Genomic DNA, 17,571 nt, shown 5'->3' with positions numbered 1-17,571 from the left:
TTAGCCAGCATTAATAAAATGAATGCTTGTCTTGATCAATATGCTCCTTTGAAAGGTGTAGAAGTTACACAATGACCCAGTCTTTAGCGTGTCGCAGCAGAGGTTGTCCATAACACATGACAAAATCTTTATGTACTGCTTATAAATGCTGTATGCATGGGTTATGAATGTGTTATGAAGTCTTTGTGTAGGCACAGTACCCTTCACATGAAGTGTGACCTTCCTTTTTCTGCTGTGCGCTAGACTCACTTCGTTAGATTGATTTAGGACTTTAAGCCTACATTTTGACTAACTGAAATGTTTGCTCCCAACAAAAAAAATCCTGAGGGAATACAATTGAAAGCTAAAAAGGGCAAAGGAAGGATTGAGGGCTGAGTATTAGCATAATTGTCAATTGAGTTTGAGTTTATTTTTACAGGGACAGTGCACATTAATCAACGTTTCAGTAAAAGTGCCGATTTTAGCCAGCCGGCTAATTTTCAACCGCAGTCCCTGGGCAGGTTATTAAAAACAATTACAATATAGACAATAGCAACATAGAACAAGCAAGACATAGCAACATAGGACAAGCAAGACGTAGCATACAGACAGAGCAACATAGAGCAAAAAGCAGCAAGACAAAATTCATAAAAGCAACAAAGTGTTTCCACACCTCACAAGCTACAGACAACAGACAACATGGAAAGCGGCAACACACAGCTAGGGACCATGAGACAGTGTCATGTTTTACCTTTTGTTTCTCATGTAGTGTTTTCACTTGGTATACAATTGAGGTCGAAAGTTTACATACACTTAGGTGGGAGTCATTAAAACTAGTTTTTTAACCTCCAATTTACATCATTTGAGTCAATTGGAGGTGTACCTGTGGATGCATTTCAAGGCCTACTTCAAACTCAGTGCCTCTTTGCTTGACATCATGGGAAAATCAAAAGTCAGCCAAGACCTCAGAAAAAAAAATGTAGACCTCCACAAGTCCGGTTCATCCTTGGGAGCAATTTCCAAATGCCTGAAGGTACCACGTTCATCTGTACAAACAATAGTACGTAGTATAAAGTATAAACACCATGGGACCTGGCAGCTGTCATACTGCTCAGGAAGGAGTCGCGTTCTGTCTCCTAGAGATGAACGTACTTTGGTGCAAAAAGTGCAAATCAATCCCAGAACAACAGCAAAGGACCTTGTGAAGATGCTGGAGGAAACAGTTACAAAAGTATCTTTATTCACAGTAAAACGAGTCCTATATTGACATAACCTGAAAGGCCGCTTAGCAAGGAAGAAGCCACTGCTCCAAAACCGCCATAAAAAAGCCAGACTACGGTTTGCAACTGCACATAGGGACAAAGATCATACTTTGGGGAAATGTCCTCTGGTCTAATGAAACAAAAAGAGAACTGTTTGGCCATAATGACCATTGTTAAGTTTGGAGGAAAAAGGAGGAGACTTGCAAGCCAAAGAACACCATTCCAACTGTGAAGCACGGGGGTGGCAGCATCATGTTGTGGGGATGCTTTGCTACAGGAGGGACTGGTGCACTTCACAAAATAGATGGCATTATGAGGTAGGACAAGTACAGTGCCTTGCGAAAGTATTCGGCCCCCTTGAACTTTGCGACCTTTTGCCACATTTCAGGCTTCAAACATAAATATATAAAACTGTATTTTTTTTGTGAAGAATCAACAACAAGTGGGACACAATCATGAAGTGGAACGACATTTATTGGATATTTCAAACTTTTTTAACAAATCAAAAACTGAAAAATTGGGCGTGCAAAATTATTCAGCCCCTTTACTTTCAGTGCGGCAAACTCTCTCCAGAAGTTCAGTGAGGATCTCTGAATGATCCAATGTTGACCTAAATGACTAATGATGATAAATACAATCCACCTGTGTGTAATCAAGTCTCCGTATAAATGCACCTGCACTGTGATAGTCTCAGAGGTCCGTTAAAAGCGCAGTGAGCATCATGAAGAACAAGGAACACACCAGGCAGGTCCGAGATACTGTTGTGAAGAAGTTTAAAGCCGGATTTGGATACAAAAAGATTTCCCAAGCTTTAAACATCCCAAGGAGCACTGTGCAAGCGATAATATTGAAATGGAAGGAGTATCAGACCACTGCAAATCTACCAAGACCTGGCCGTCCCTCTAAACTTTCAGCTCATACAAGGAGAAGACTGATCAGAGATGCAGCCAAGAGGCCCATGATCACTCTGGATGAACTGCAGAGATCTACAGCTGAGGTGGGAGACTCTGTCCATAGGACAACAATCAGTTGTATATTGCACAAATCTGGCCTTTATGGAAGAGTGGCAAGAAGAAAGCCATTTCTTAAAGATATCCATAAAAAGTGTCATTTAAAGTTTACCACAAGCCAACTGGGAGACACACCAAACATGTGGAAGAAGGTGCTCTGGTCAGATGAACCCAAATTGAACTTTTTGGCAACAATGCAAAACGTTATGTTTGGCGTAAAAGCAACACAGCTCATCACCTTGAACACACCATCCCCACTGTCAAACATGGTGGTGGCAGCATCATGGTTTGGGTCTGCTTTTCTTCAGCAGGGACAGGGAAGATGGTTAAAATTGATGGGAAGATGGATGGAGCCAAATACAGGACCATTATGGAAGAAAACCTGATGGAGTCTGCAAAAGACCTGAGACTGGGATGGAGATTTGTCTTCCAACAAGACAATGATCCAAAACATAAAGCAAAATCTACAATGGAATGGTTCAAAAATAAACATAACCAGGTGTTAGAATGGCCAAGTCAAAGTCCAGACCTGAATCCAATCGAGAATCTGTGGAAAGAACTGAAAACTGCTGTTCACAAATGCTCTCCATCCAACCTCACTGAGCTCGAGCTGTTTTGCAAGGAGGAATGGGAAAAAAATTCAGTCTCTCGATGTGCAAAACTGATAGACATACCCCAAGCGACTTACAGCTGTAATCGCAGCAAAAGGTGGTGCTACAAAGTATTAACTTAAGGGGGCAGTATTTCATTTTTGGATAAAAAAAACGTTCCCGTTTTAAACAAGATATTTTGTCACGAAAAGATGCTCGACTATGCATATAATTGACAGCTTTGGAAAGAAATCACTCTGACGTTTCCAAAACTGCAAAGATATTATCTGTGAGTGCCACAGAACTGATGCTACAGGCGAAACCAAGATGAAACTTCAAACAGGAAATGAGTAAAATGTTTGAAGCGCTGTTTTCCAATGTCTCCTTATATGGCTGTGAATGTGCCCTAAACGAGCCTACAATTTCTGCCGTTTCCCCAAGGTGTCTGCAGCATTGTGACGTATTTGTAGGCATATCATTGGAAGATTGACCATAAGAGACCATATTTACCAGGTGTCCGCCCGGTGTCCTGCGTCGAAATTGGTGCGTAAACTTCAGCTGCAAATATTTTTCCATGTGATTCAGAGGAGAAAGCAGACTTCCAAGAACGATATACCAATGAAGAGATATGTGAAAAACACCTTGAGGATTGATTCTAAACAACGTTTGCCATGTTTCAGTCGATATTATGGAGTTAATTTGGAAAAAAGTTTGGCGTTTTGGTGACTGAATTTTCGGGGTTTTTTGGTAGCCAAACGTGATGTACAAAACGGAGCGATTTCTCCTACACAAAGAATCTTTCAGGAAAAACTGAACATTTGCTATCTAACAGAGTCTCCTCATTGAAAACATCCGAAGTTCTTCAAAGGTAAATGATTTTATTTGAATGCTTTTCTGGTTTTTGTGAAAATGTTGCCCGCTAAATGCTACGCTAAATGCTACGCTCGCTATCAATACTCTTACACAAATGCTTGTTTTGCTATGGTTGAAAAGCATATTTTGAAAATCTGAGATGACAGTGTTGTTAAGAAAAGCCTAAGCTTTTCAGTATCTATACCCTAATGTTCTATGCACACTGGTTGGGACTGCAATAAGTAGGCTAGACCCAATCACTTGTTTCCATGCGTGAACAGACAAAAGTGGCTGTTGTGCCATCACCGCGTTGCACTTGTGCACACTTTTGTCGTTCTATATCTGAACAGACCTCACGGATAGAGGAGAAGGCTTTTCTGTTTACAGCTCATCTTCCACCCCAGAGGACAGAAGCCATTTAAAGCCATGTGTCCTAGTCTAACCTTCCCCTCCTTTGCTCCAAATACTTTGAATGATTAATGAATAAATTATGAATTATTTAGATATTGCAGTAGGCAGCAAATATTTGGGAGGGAAGGCGGGTGGCAGTAGTGGTTGGGGGGTTTGAAGAGCTGAACCTTACACTTGAGGAGGAAGCTTGTTGTGCTATTTATTCCTAAACTATTGGATATTGCTGACTCCACAGCGCAGAATAGAATAGAAGCTTAAATGCACTGCTTTAGGGGTTTGAGGGCAGAGGGGTCTCAAGCTGTTAAATTTTGAACACTGTGTTCTTAGACTCCAGGCTAGGTACTGAGTAGGCTTTACAGCTTTTCATGACTGTTGCTTCTCTGCCACCCACAGCACATTCATAACCAACAGCACCTTCATAAAGAACTATTAACGGTCACTTCAATCTTTTTATTTATTTATTTTTTAACCTTTATTTAACTAGGCAAGTCAGTTAAGAACAAATTCTTATTTACAATGACGGCCTACCCCAGCCAAACCCGGACATCACTAGGCCAATTGTGCGCCGCCCTATGGGACGGCAGGATGTGATACAGCCTGGATTCGAACCAGGGACTGTAGTGACACCTCTTGCACAGAGATGCAGTGCCTTCGACTGCTGTGCCAATTGGGAGCCCAATGTTAAGACCAATGTTTCAGTCACAAAGACAGTTGAATCTATGGTTCTAGCAACCTGTCTTTCTTAAGTGTTATGCTGGCACTTTTGGACAGGAAGTCTTGTGTAAGGACAATTGCACCGATCAAGACCTTCAGGTGGAGAGACTGGTCACTCCAAAGGTCAGGCCACGTCTTAAATTTCATCCCCGTGGCAACCAACGTACCTGCCCCACACAGCCCAGAGGGCCTGCGTCCCGTGTGCATCCAGTCCCTCTTCATCCTCTGTAGTAGGCGCAGTGCAGTCATGGACACCTCATGGGTCTTCTCCCCAAATTCCAGCATGTGGGCGAAACGAGGGATGTACAGGCAAGGGTCTTCGGGAAGGAGGAGAGGAAGTTAACAATACAAATATGTAACATCATAAAAATATAAGGAGGATGAAGGCACTCTTCATTAGGGGTGTGCCGACCTGGCCATACTCATATTCATAATCGTATCTGTAAATTGACAGTTGATCGGATGATACTCGATCGGAAATATAATAATACTATAATAATAGTACAAGTGCCTTCAGCAAGTATTCACACCCCTTGACTAAAATAGATTTAACACAGTACCACAGTATGAGTCATAATACCCATTAAACCTATCAGTCAAACAAGGAAGTGGTTCCAATAGGTTTTCCAATGAATAGTGGAAAAACGATGGGAACCATCTCCCTGTTTGATCGCTAGGTTTTATGTGTATTATGACACCTCTACTGTGGGGCTCTATTGTCATTTTTTGTCAACGATCTACACAAAATACTCTGTAATGCCAAAGTGGAAGAATAATTCTAACATCGGACAATAAAACACTAATATACAGTATCTCTAATAAATAAGTATTCAAGCCCGAGTCAATACGTTAGAATCGTCTTTGTCTTTCTGAATAAGTCTTTAAGAGCTTTGCACACCTGGATTGTACAATATTTGTACATTATTATGTTCAAAATTCTTCAAGCTCTGTCTAGTTGGTTGTTGATTATTGCTAGACAGCCATTTTCAAGTCTTGCCATAGATTGGCCACGTGTGTTAGGTAATTGTCCTGCTGAAAGGTGAATTTGTCTCCCAGTGCCTTTTTGAAAGCAGACTGAACCAAGTTTTTTCCTCTAGGATTTTTCCTGTGCTTAGCTCTATTCTGTTTCTTTTAATTCTAAAAAAAACTCCCTATTTCTTGACGATGACACGCATAACCATAACATGATGCAGCTAGCACCATGCCTGAAAATATGAAGAGCGTTGCTTAGTGATTATCTTGGATTTGCCCCAAACATAACGCTTTGTATTCAGGACAAAAGTACATTTTTTGCAGTATTACTTTAGTGACTTATTGCAAGGATGCGCGCTTTTCCTTCTTTTTACTCTGTAATTTATGTTTGTCGTTACGCCACAATACTATGTTGTTAATCCATTGTCAGTTATATCCTATCTCTTCCATTAAACAGTAACTGTTTTAAAATCACCTTTGCGCTCATGGTGAAATCCCTGAGCGTTTTCCTTGCTCTCTGGCAGCTGAGTGAGGAAGGGCACCTGTATCTTTGTAGTGACTTGGTGTATTGATACACCATACAAAAGTGTAATTACTAACTTCACAATGCTCAAACATTCAATGTCTGGACACTGGTCTTACACATATTGAACATTTTATGATTCTAATTCCCACGTAGGCAGGAAATTAGAGTAAATACATTTTACCTCAACTATGGCGTGGGGTTGGAGTCAATTCCATTTGAATTCAGTCAATTCAGGAGATGAATCAGAAAGTGACATTTTAAATTCTTAAATCGACATTTCAATTAACTTTCAGAATTTATATGAAAATAACCCCAACTCTCATTTACATACAATTCCATTTGCAACTTAACAAATGCTTGGCAGCTAACTCTAAACTCGCCACTGGAGCCAATGTTACTGAACGGGTGAGTGACGGTTATAAAGCAATAAGGTGAGACAGGCTTTGCTTAGTTAAGGGCTTGGGGTAGTGTTATGTCAAGAAATATGATTCCATAAGGGCCTTTTTTAAAAGTACAGTGTGGCTAAAGAAACTGCGAGTTTAAATAGGAAACTGGATCTGGTGAACTCATACCCCCTATATACCATAAAAAAAATGGACTTCAATTTGAGTTTTCATCAGTACCTTTCACTGATATCCTTTCTACTGTATAAAATGTGCTTGAAGAAGATTAAAGACATTCAGCAACTCTTGGTAGTACAATGGCAGATTTGGCTGAAAAATCTGGATTGTTTTGTTAAAACTAATGCGTTTCAGCAAATGTCATGGAATTAATAAAAGGTGTTGAAAAGCACAGTTTTGACTCCTCATCATCAGCTTCAGGGCAAATCTGGGTCTGTTTTGTAGAGCAGTGCTGCTCTGTGGGGACAGTTCTTCTCTGTGGGTGTGGTGTCACACCAAGGATATATGCCCAGTATCTTATATAAAGTAAGTGAGAGATAGTGTCACCTAGATCTAGCTAAGTCCTTGGCAAACTGTGTAGCTGTCCCACCAAGGCTTAATATTTCCCTGCAGTCCCTATTCCAGTGCCTATTCCAAGCTATGGCCCACTTTATTCAGAGCAACTGGCATACTAGGCAATATAACCAATCATAGACCTCCTTTTATTTGAATCATTGCACATCCTGAGGGTGACCATTTTGAATCTATTTTCATGTTCACTCTGTTGGTAATGTTTAGAAATTGGATCAAAATTCTAAAAGTAGCAGAGATGCTACTCTGGAACTTTGATAAGCCCATAGAGTTTATGTTCAACAATATATACAGAGAAAAATGCAAGATAAAAAATAATTGAAATAATATAATTCAATATCATGTTTACATTTTTCAATAACCATCACAAACTCTGAAATCTCCATCCCTAACTACAACATTTTCAGACAAGATAGAACGGCCAAAGGGGGCGGTGTTGCAATCTACTGCAGAGATAGCCTGCAGAGTTCTGTCCCACTATCCAGATCTGTACCCAAACAATTTGAACTCTAACTTTTAAAAATCCAACTCTCTAAAAACAGGCAAGATACAGTAGATGGTATCGAGTACAGTATATACATATGAGATGAGTATGTAAACAAAGTGTCATAGTTAAAGTGGCTCGTGATGCATGTATTACATAAGGGTGCAGTAGATGATAGAGTACAGTATATACATATACATATGAGATGAATAATGTAGGGTATGTAAACATTATATTAGGTAGCATTGTTTAAAGTGGCTAGTGATATATTTTACATCCTTTCCCATCAATTCCCATTATTGAAGTGGCTGGAGTTGAGTCAGTGTGTTGGCAGCAGCCACTCAATGTTAGTGGTTGCTGTTTAACAGTCTGATGGCCTTGAGATAGAAGCTGTTTTTCAGTCTCTTGGTCCCAGCTTTGATGCACCTGTACTGACCTCGCCTTCTGGATGATAGCGGGGTGAACAGGCAGTGGCTCGGGTGGGTGTTGTCCTTGATGATCTTTATGGCCTTCCTGTAACATCGGGTGTTGTAGGTGTCCTGGAGGGCAGGTAGTTCGCCCCCGGTGATACGTTGTGCAGACCTCACTACCCTCTGGAGAGCCTTACAGTTGTGGGCGGAGCTGCTGTTTCCTGAAGTCCACAATCATCTCCTTAGTTTTGTTGACGTTGAGTGTGAGGTTATTGTCCTGACACCACACTCTGAGGCCCTCACCTCCTCCCTGTAGGCCGTCTCGTCGTTGTTGGTAATCAAGCCTACCACTGTTGTGTCGTCCGCAAACTTGATGATTGAGTTGGAGGCGTGCGTTGCCTCACAGTCGTGGGTGAACAGGGAGTACAGGAGAGGGCTCAGAACGCACCCTTGTGGGGCCCCAGTGTTGAGGATCAGCGGGGTGGAGATGTTGTTGCCTACCCTCACCACCTGGGGGCGGCTCATCAGGAAGTCCAGTACCCAGTTGCACAGGGCGGGGTTGAGACCCAGGGTCTCGAGCTTGATGACGAGCTTGGAGGGTACTATGGTGTTGAATGCCGAGCTGTAGTCGATGAACAGCATTCTCACATAGGTATTCCTCTTGTCCAGATGGGTTAGGGCAGTGTGCGGTGTGGTTGAGATTGCGTCATCTGTGGACCTATTTGGGCGGTAAGCAAATTGGAGTGGGTCTAGGGTGTCAGGTAGGGTGGAGGTGATATGGTCCTTGACTAGTCTCTCAAAGCACTTCATGACGACGGAAGTGAGTGCTACGGGGCGGTAGTCGTTTAGCTCAGTTACCTTAGCTTTCTTGGGAACAGGAACAATGGTGGCCCTCTTGAAGCATGTGGGAACAGCAGACTGATATAGGGATTGATTGAATATGTCCGTAAACACACCAGCCAGCTGGTCTGCGCATGCTCTGAGGGCGCGGCTGGGGGTGCCGTCTGGGCCTGCAGCCTTGCGAGGGTTAACACGTTTAAATGTTTTACTCACCTCGGCTGCAGTGAAGGAGAGACCGCATGTTTCCGTTTCAGGCCGTGTCAGTGGCACTGTGTTGTCCTCAAAGCAGGCAAAAAAGTTATTTAGTCTGCCTTGGAGCAAGACATCCTGGTCCGTGACTGAGCTGGGTTTCTTCTTATAGTCCGTGATTGACTGTAGACCCTGCCACATACCTCTTGTGTCTGAGCCGTTGAATTGAGATTCTACTTTGTCTCTATACTGACACTTAGCTTGTTTGATAGCCTTACGGAGGGAATAGCTGCACTGTTTGTATTCGGTCATATTACCAGTCACCTTTCCCTGATTAAAAGCAGTGGTTCGCGCTTTCAGTTTCACGCGAATGCTGACATCAATCCACGGTTTCTGGTTAGGGAATGTTTTAATCGTTGCTATGGAAACGACATCTTCAACGCACGTTCTGATGAACTCGCACACCGAATTAGCGTATTTGTCAATGTTGTTGCCTGACGCAATACGAAACATGTCCCAGTCCACGTGATGGAAGCAGTCTTGGAGTGTGGAATCAGCTTGGTCGGACCAGCGTTGGACAGACCTCAGCGTGGGAGCTTCTTGTTTCAGTTTCTGTCTGTAGGCAGAGATCAGCAAAATGGAGTCGTGGTCAGCTTTTCCGAAAGGGGGGCGGGGCAGGGCCTTATATGCGTTGCGGAAGTTAGAATAACAGTGATCCAAGGTTTTGCCAGCCCTGGTGGCGCAATCGATATGCTGATACATTTTAGGGAGTCTTGTTTTCAGATTAGCCTTGTTAAAATCCCCAGCAACAATGAATGCAGCCTCAGGATGTATGGATTCCAGTTTGCAAAGAGTCAAATAAAGTTTGTTCAGAGCCATCGATGTGTCTGCTTGGGGGGGAATATATACGGCTGTGATTATAATCGAAGAGAATTCTCTTGGTAGATAATGCGGTCTACATTTGATTGTGAGGAATTCTAAATCAGGTGAACAGAAGGATTTGAGTTCCTGTATGTTTCTGTGATCACACCACGTCTCGTTAGCCATAAGGCATACGACCCCGCCCCTCTTTTTACCAGAAAGGTGTTTGTTTCTGTCGGCGCGATGCGTGGAGAAACCCGCTGGCTGCACCGCCACGGAGAGCGTCTCTCCAGTGAGCCATGTTTCCGTGAAGCAAAGAACGTTACAGTCTCTGATGTCCCTCTGGAATGCTACCCTTGCTCGGATTTCATCAACCTTGTTGTCAAGAGACTGGACATTGGCGAGAAGAATGCTAGGAAGTGGGCGCGATGTGCCCGTCTACGTAGTCTGACCAGAAGACCGCCTCGTTTCCCTATTTGTCGAAGTCGTTTTTTTGGGTCGCGGGCTGGGATCCATTCCGTTGTCCTGGTTGAAAGGCAGAACACAGGATCCGCTTCGCAAAAGTCATATTCTTGGTCATACTGATGGTGAGTTGACGCGGATCTTATATTCAGTAGTTCTTCAAAACTGTATGTAATGAAACCTAAGATGACTGGGGTACCAATGTAAGAAATAACACGTAAAAAAAAAAAAAAACTGCATAGTTTCCTAGGAACGCGAAGCGAGGCGGCCATCTCTGTCGGCGCCGGATGTAGAGGATGCCTGGTTATTTTATTTAAATGCCTTCCTCACCATCTCAAATAAGAATGCCCTATTCAAGAAATTTAGAACCAGGAACAGATATAGCCCTTGGTTCTCTCCAGACCTGACTGCCCTTAACCAACACAAAAACATCCTATGGCGTTCTGCATTAGCATCGAACAGCCCCTGTGATATGCAACTTTTCAGGAAAGTTAGAAACCAATATACACAGGCAGATAGAAAAGCCAAGGTTATCTTATTCAAGCAGAAATTTGCTTCCTGCCACACAAACTCTAAAAAGTTCTGGGGACACTGTAAAGTCCATGGAGAATAAGAACACCTCCTCCCAGCTGCCCACTGCACTGAGGATAGGAAACTCTGTCCACTATAATTGAGAATTTCAATAAGCATTTCTCTACGGCCATGCTTTCCACCTGGCTATCCCTACCCCGGTCAACAGCACTGTACCCCCCACAGCAACTCGCCCAAGCCTTCCCCATTTCTCCGTCTCCCTAATCCAGTCAGCTGATGTTCTGAAAGAACTGCAAAATCTGGACCCCTACAAATCAGCCGGGGTAGACAATCTGGACCCTTTCTTTCTAAAATGATCTGCCGAAATTGTTGCAACCCCTATTACTAGCCTGTTCAACCTCTCTTTCGTGTCTTCTGAGATTCCCAAAGATTGGAAAGCAGCTGCGGTCATCACCCCTCTTCAAAGGTGGGGACACTCTTGACCCAAACTGCTCAGACCTATATCTATCCTACCCTCCCTTTCTAAGGTCTTCGAAAGCCAAGTCCATTTTGACCATTTCGAAACCCACCGCACCTTCTCCGCTATACAATCTGGTTTCAGAGCTGGTCATGGGGTGCTCCTCAGCCACGCTCAAGGTCCTAAATGATATCTTAACCGCCATCGATAAGAAACAATACTGTGCAGCCGTATTCATTGACCTGGTCAAGGCTTACGTCAATCACCACATTCTCATCGGCAGACTCGATAGCCTTGATTTCTCAAATGATTGCCTCGCCTGGTTCACCAAACACTTCTGATATTCAGTGTGTCAAATTGGAGGGCCTGTTGTCCGGGACTCTGGCAGTCTCTATGGGGGTGCCACAGGGTTACATTTCTGGGCTGACTCTCTTCTCTGTATACATCAATAATGTCGCTCTTGCTGCTGGTGAATCTCTGATCCACCTCTACGCAGATGACACCATTCTGTATACTTCTGGCCCTTCTTTGGACACTGTGTAACAACCCTCCAGACGAGCTTCAATGCCATACACTCTCCTTCCGATCGCTGCCTGCACATGCCCGCCCGTCCAGCATCACTACTCTGGATGGTTCTGACTTAGAATATGTGGACAACTACAAATACCTAGGTGTCTGGTTAGACTGTAAACTCTCCTTCCAGACTCACATCAAACATCTCCAATCCAAAGTTAAATCTAGAATTGGCTTCCTATTTCGCAAAAAAGCATCCTTCACTCATGCTGCCAAACATACCCTCATAAAACTGACCATCCTACCGATCCTCGACTTCGGCGATGTCATTTACAAGACCCTGCCACATACGTCTCATGTCTGAGCCGTTGAATTGCGACTCCACCTTGTCCCTGTACCGGTATTTCGCTTGTTCGATTGCCTTGCGGAGGGAATAACTACACTGTTTACATTCAGCCATATTTCCAGAACTCTTTCCATAGTTAAATGCGGTGGATGGCGCTTTCAGTTTTGCGTGAATACCGCCATCCATCCACAGTTTCTATCCATCCATGGCGAGGGGCAGTCATTGGTCTCAACCTTTAAGTCTTTACTGAAGACTCATCTCTTCAGTGGGTCATATGATTGAGTGTAGTCTGGCCCAGGAGTGGGAAGGTGAACGGAAAGGCTCTGGAGCAACGAACCGCCGTTGCTGTCTCTGCCTGGCCGGAACCCCTCCTTCCACTGGGATTCTCTGCCTCTAACCCTATTACAGGGGCTGAGTCACTGGCTTACTGGGGCTCTTTCATCCTGTCCCTGGGAGGGGTGCGTCACTTGAGTGGGTTGAGTCACTGATGTGATCTTCCTGTCTGGGTTGCCCCCCCCCCCCCTTGGGTTGTGCCGTGGCGGAGATTTTTGTGGGCTATACTCGGCCTTGTCTCAGGATGGTAAGTTGGTGGTTGAAGATATCCTTCTAGTGGTGGTGTGGGGGCTGTGCTTTGGCAAAGTGGGTGGGGTTATATCCTTCCTGTTTGGCCCTGTCCAGGGGTGTCCTCGGATGGGGCCACAGTGTCTCCTGACCCCTCCTGTCTCAGCCTCCAGTATTTATGCTGCAGTAGTTTATGTGTCAGCGGGGCTATGGTCAGTTTGTTATATCTGGAGTACTTCTCCTGTCCTATTCGGTGTCCTGTGTGAATTTAAGTGTGCTCTCTCTAATTCTCTCTTTCTCTCTTTCTCTCTCTCTCTCGGAGGACCTGAGCCCTAGGACCATGCCTCAGGACTACCTGACATGATGACTCCTTTGCTGTCCCCAGTCCACCTGGCCGTGCTGCTGCTCCAGTTTCAACTGTTATGCCTTATTATTATTGGACCATGCTGGTCATTTATGAACATTTGAACATGGCCATGTTCTGTTATAATCTCCACCCGGCACAGCCAGAAGAGGACTGGCCACCCCACATAGCCTGGTTTCTCTCTAGGTTTCTTCCTAGGTTTTGGCCTTTCTAGGGAGTTTTTCCTAGCCACCGTGCTTCTCCACCTGCATTGCTTGCTGTTTTGGGTTTTAGGCTGGGCTTCTGTACAGCACTTTGAGATATCAGCTGATGTACGAAGGGCTATATAAATAAATTTGATTTGATTGCGCTAACGCTAGTTAGCAATTGCACTAATGATAGATAGCAACTTCCTTCAAACTACATACAGAGACATAAAAACATCTGACTCTGGGGAAGTCGATAAAGGGCTTAATTACTAAAATCTTGAACTATAGCTTTAAGTACTATGTAAAAACATGTTATAAAATGTTGTTACTAATGTAATAACAGTGTTGCTACACAGGTTTAAGAGCAACTTAATGAAAAGTGTTACCACTTGATGATAAAGAAATAAGAACAGTAGCTCAATTCAAAAGCTTCTCTAATAACAACCCAACAGAGATAAATACTAGTATGGCATCTAATCTGTCATTGTCAAGCCAAACATGAGTAACAAGGACTAGCACAAACAGACAGCACTCAGGCTAGATAAATACTAGCCTATGATAACAATTTCCACAGTGGTTTATTGATATCATCGGATTGACCTATTGCGGTTTTCTACTGTGCTATCTTTTATCACAATAGACATGATTGTAAATACTGGTCTGATATACACTAAGTATACAAAACATTAAGAGCACCTGCTCTTTCCATGACAAAGACTGACCAGGTAAATCCAGGTGAAAGCTATGATCCCTTATTGATTCCACTTGTTAAATCCACTTCAAATTAGTGTAGATGAAGGGGAGGAAACAGGTTTTAAAGAAGGATTTTTAAGCCTTAAGAAATGGATTGTGTATGTGTGCCATTCAGAGGGTGAATGGGTAAGAAAATATTTAAGTGCCTTTGAACGGGGTATGGTAGTACAGTAGGTTCCAGGTGCACCGGTTTGTATCAAGAACTGCAACACTGCTGGGTTTTTCAAGCTCAACAGTTTTCCGTATGCATCAAGAATGGTCCACCACCCAAAGGACATCCAACCAACTTGACACAACTGTGGGAAGCATTCAAGTCAACATGGGCCAGCGTCCCAGTGGAACGCTTTCGACACCTTGTAGATTTCATGCCCCAATGAATTGTGTCTGTTCTGAGGGCAAAAGGGTGGGGTTGCAACTCAATATTAGGAAGGTGTTCCTAATGTTTGGTACACCCAGTGCACATATAATATCATACATATCATATACATTTTTGCTCCAAAGCAACATTAGCACCGAAGCAGACATTTCAAGGAAGCCATTCACAACAAAGAATAATGCAGTTTCAATGAAGAATGAACCCCAGGATATGCTCCATATTACACTGGAATTGAAATTGATCTGGCAGTCACTATTTCATTGTAACTGCATGGATAATATAATGTGTGTGTGTGTGTCAAACTTTGATTAGCGAGTGTGATGAATGGTAATGGGTTGAGAAGGATCTTCAAACAATAGCAGAGTAGTGTAAGTCTACTGGGCGGCTAAGTGCCAACTCTGGACTGGATGACCTGAGTTGCCTCCCAAATGACATCCTATTTCCGATATAATGCACTGATTTTGACCCCTATGGATTGACAACTCAAATCGCTCAAAAAAAAAAAAAGGGGCTTTCTAATTAGCCTTCTTACCTAATGGCAGCTTATAGCTGTAACAAAACAATTACTTTACATGCAATATTGTTTAGACAATCAAATAGTTTAATTGAAACTTAAGTAAACAATTTCCAGAATCGAATATAGGCTGCAAAAATACATTTATTTCGTAGGCTTTCACCAGCTGCACCGGTTTAAACATGATATAGCCTGCATAGCCTACTAAATCATGGGGTTCAAACATCTGGCCCACGGGTGGTCTGAGTAAAAAAAATATTTAAAAAATAAACTTTTTGTATTTAAAAAACTCAATATACTAAAAATCAATAAAACCAAATCGAACTGTGTAGAAATGATAATGGACCTTCATTCATAAAATGTCTTGACTGTGTCCAGCTCGTTAATAATGACCTAAATTAAAGCTAGACAGACAGTAAAGGTGCATCGAAAATAGCCTGAATTAACGTAATAATTAACTGACAATAAACTGAATTAGTCTATCGTAAACAAATACCTGCTTTGAGACTGTGTATCCATCTACCGGGTTGTTGACTTTGTCCACAATGACTCGTAAATCCTTCCAAACCAAACCGGGGATTTCACTTGTGCAGGACCTGTTCCCAAGACGGTGTATTTCATAACATTTATTTTTACTTATCTGGTTACGTTAGGCTAGCCAGGGAAAGTAGTCTAAACTTGACAACGTATTCTCACGTGGGGGGATGAAACATATGTTCTAGCACTACACAAATAATGGACAGTTCCTTTATCCAATGCGTGTACTGTACTGCAGTGGTGTGCCGTCAGGGCCAGCAAGGCCTTCTCTGCTGGCCTAAACATCATCAGAATATATATATATATTTTTTAAATATATTTTCCCACAAATATGTATTAAATTATTCCCCAGAGTAAGAGTTACACTCTTCATTTCATAGCGTTCCTCTTGGTTGCACTGCTTCCAGCCCCAGATTGAGATTTGGAGGGCTGGTCTTTATGTTAGATATTTTATCCAATCATATTCAGCCATCATGTGTTGCCAGGGGTCTAAAATCTGCCCTCAGGCCTTCAGAATCAACAATGCGGGCGCTTGTAGCTTAAAGTGAATGGAAATGAAAATTTAGTGTCAACTTATCAGCTTTAGAGTTGGCTATTGTACGCCTGCTGGCTGGCTCCAGTGTTACACAGGAGCCAGCTAGCAGGCGTAGTGCCTGCACGTCTTTTGATTGGATTACCAATATTGAGAGGCAGGTCCTATATGGGCAGGTCTCAGAACTAGGAAACTGAAATTGATCAACGCGTACTACTAAGCTGTTTTTTCAACCCACAATGGCGGAAGGAGAAGATATCGATTTGGTCGAGGATATAATTATAACGCCATTCTCAAGACAAACTTTTCAAGAAAAGTTAGACATTGTCAGGAGACGCTACAAAGCCTGTCACAGGTGGGAAAGGGGTTTGTTCGCCACTTTCAATTATGGCCGCTATCAATGACTCACAGGCTCCGAGAAGCACTGCAAACTGTACTGCTGGGAATGCCTATTATTTGCAAGTGATCGATTTGGTGTTTGGAGCCACACTGGCTTTGCAAACCTGAGTTGTCTAACCAAGGCAGCAACGAGACACCAAAGTACGGCTGGGCACTTACAAACAATGGTGCTTTTGAAAACTTTTGGGGACACACGAGTGGATCTACAGCTCAACGAAGCTGCACAATGAAAAGGTATTGTACTCTTCCCCTGCAATTCTCTGAATAAAAATGTCAATTTCAAGGTGACGCAACGCCTGGTTATACTGCGTTTCTGTCTAAATGTATAGTGTCTAGAGCCATGGCATCATAATGATGGTAATAAGAGGTGGATTAATTCGGGTGGGACTGTGTAGGACTTCACTGAAGGCCCAGGCCCCAGAACCACGGCACGCTAGTGCTGTACTGTATGTCTGCCCCACCGCACACAGAATGGGATTCACAACACAATGCAACACAACAAGCTCCTGGGTTTGTAAAGAAATATTATCTTGATTTAAAACATTTCCAACCTTCAATAGAATTGTTCCGAACCACGAACTGACCCGTGGGTTGAAATAATGTTTTCATTACACCCACCAAAGAATTTTCTGTAGGTCAATCGGGAGGAAACTCAGATATCTGACCAGATACAGGACTCTACTTTACTGAACTATACTCTACTTTACTCTACTATGCTGTGCTTTACTGTCCAATCATGGACTTGTCGTCTATGTTTTGGCCAAATCAAGTCCGGTCCAAAAAACAACGTCCTTAGAAGTTGAAATCAAGACCGTGGCAGACGGACCAAATGTCAATGTATTTTCCAACGTCCATGGACGTGGGCGTCGAACTGTGCTCACTGGGTATCAATTGCCAACCATTAAACGATGATGAATAGCCTACTATCAGTGGCATTGATGTAGCCTATTCTTGATTAAGCTTCTTC

General features: G+C 43.0%; 1 protein-coding gene across 1 annotated transcript in view; it reads right to left on the bottom strand.

Annotated features, from left to right (window-relative positions):
- Positions 1–17,571, bottom strand: part of brf1b (BRF1 RNA polymerase III transcription initiation factor subunit b) — a 140,253-nt gene that overhangs the window by 79,725 nt on the left and 42,957 nt on the right. The window contains exon 7 of the mRNA XM_064925051.1: positions 4,986–5,135. Within this exon, the coding sequence (XP_064781123.1) occupies positions 4,986–5,135 (150 nt within the window). The remainder of the gene's footprint in view (positions 1–4,985; positions 5,136–17,571) is intronic.

This window comes from Oncorhynchus masou, chromosome 19, assembly GCF_036934945.1.
Source record: "Oncorhynchus masou masou isolate Uvic2021 chromosome 19, UVic_Omas_1.1, whole genome shotgun sequence".
NCBI classification, from domain to species: domain Eukaryota; kingdom Metazoa; phylum Chordata; class Actinopteri; order Salmoniformes; family Salmonidae; genus Oncorhynchus; species Oncorhynchus masou.
This window is presented reverse-complemented; position numbering and strand designations above follow the sequence as displayed.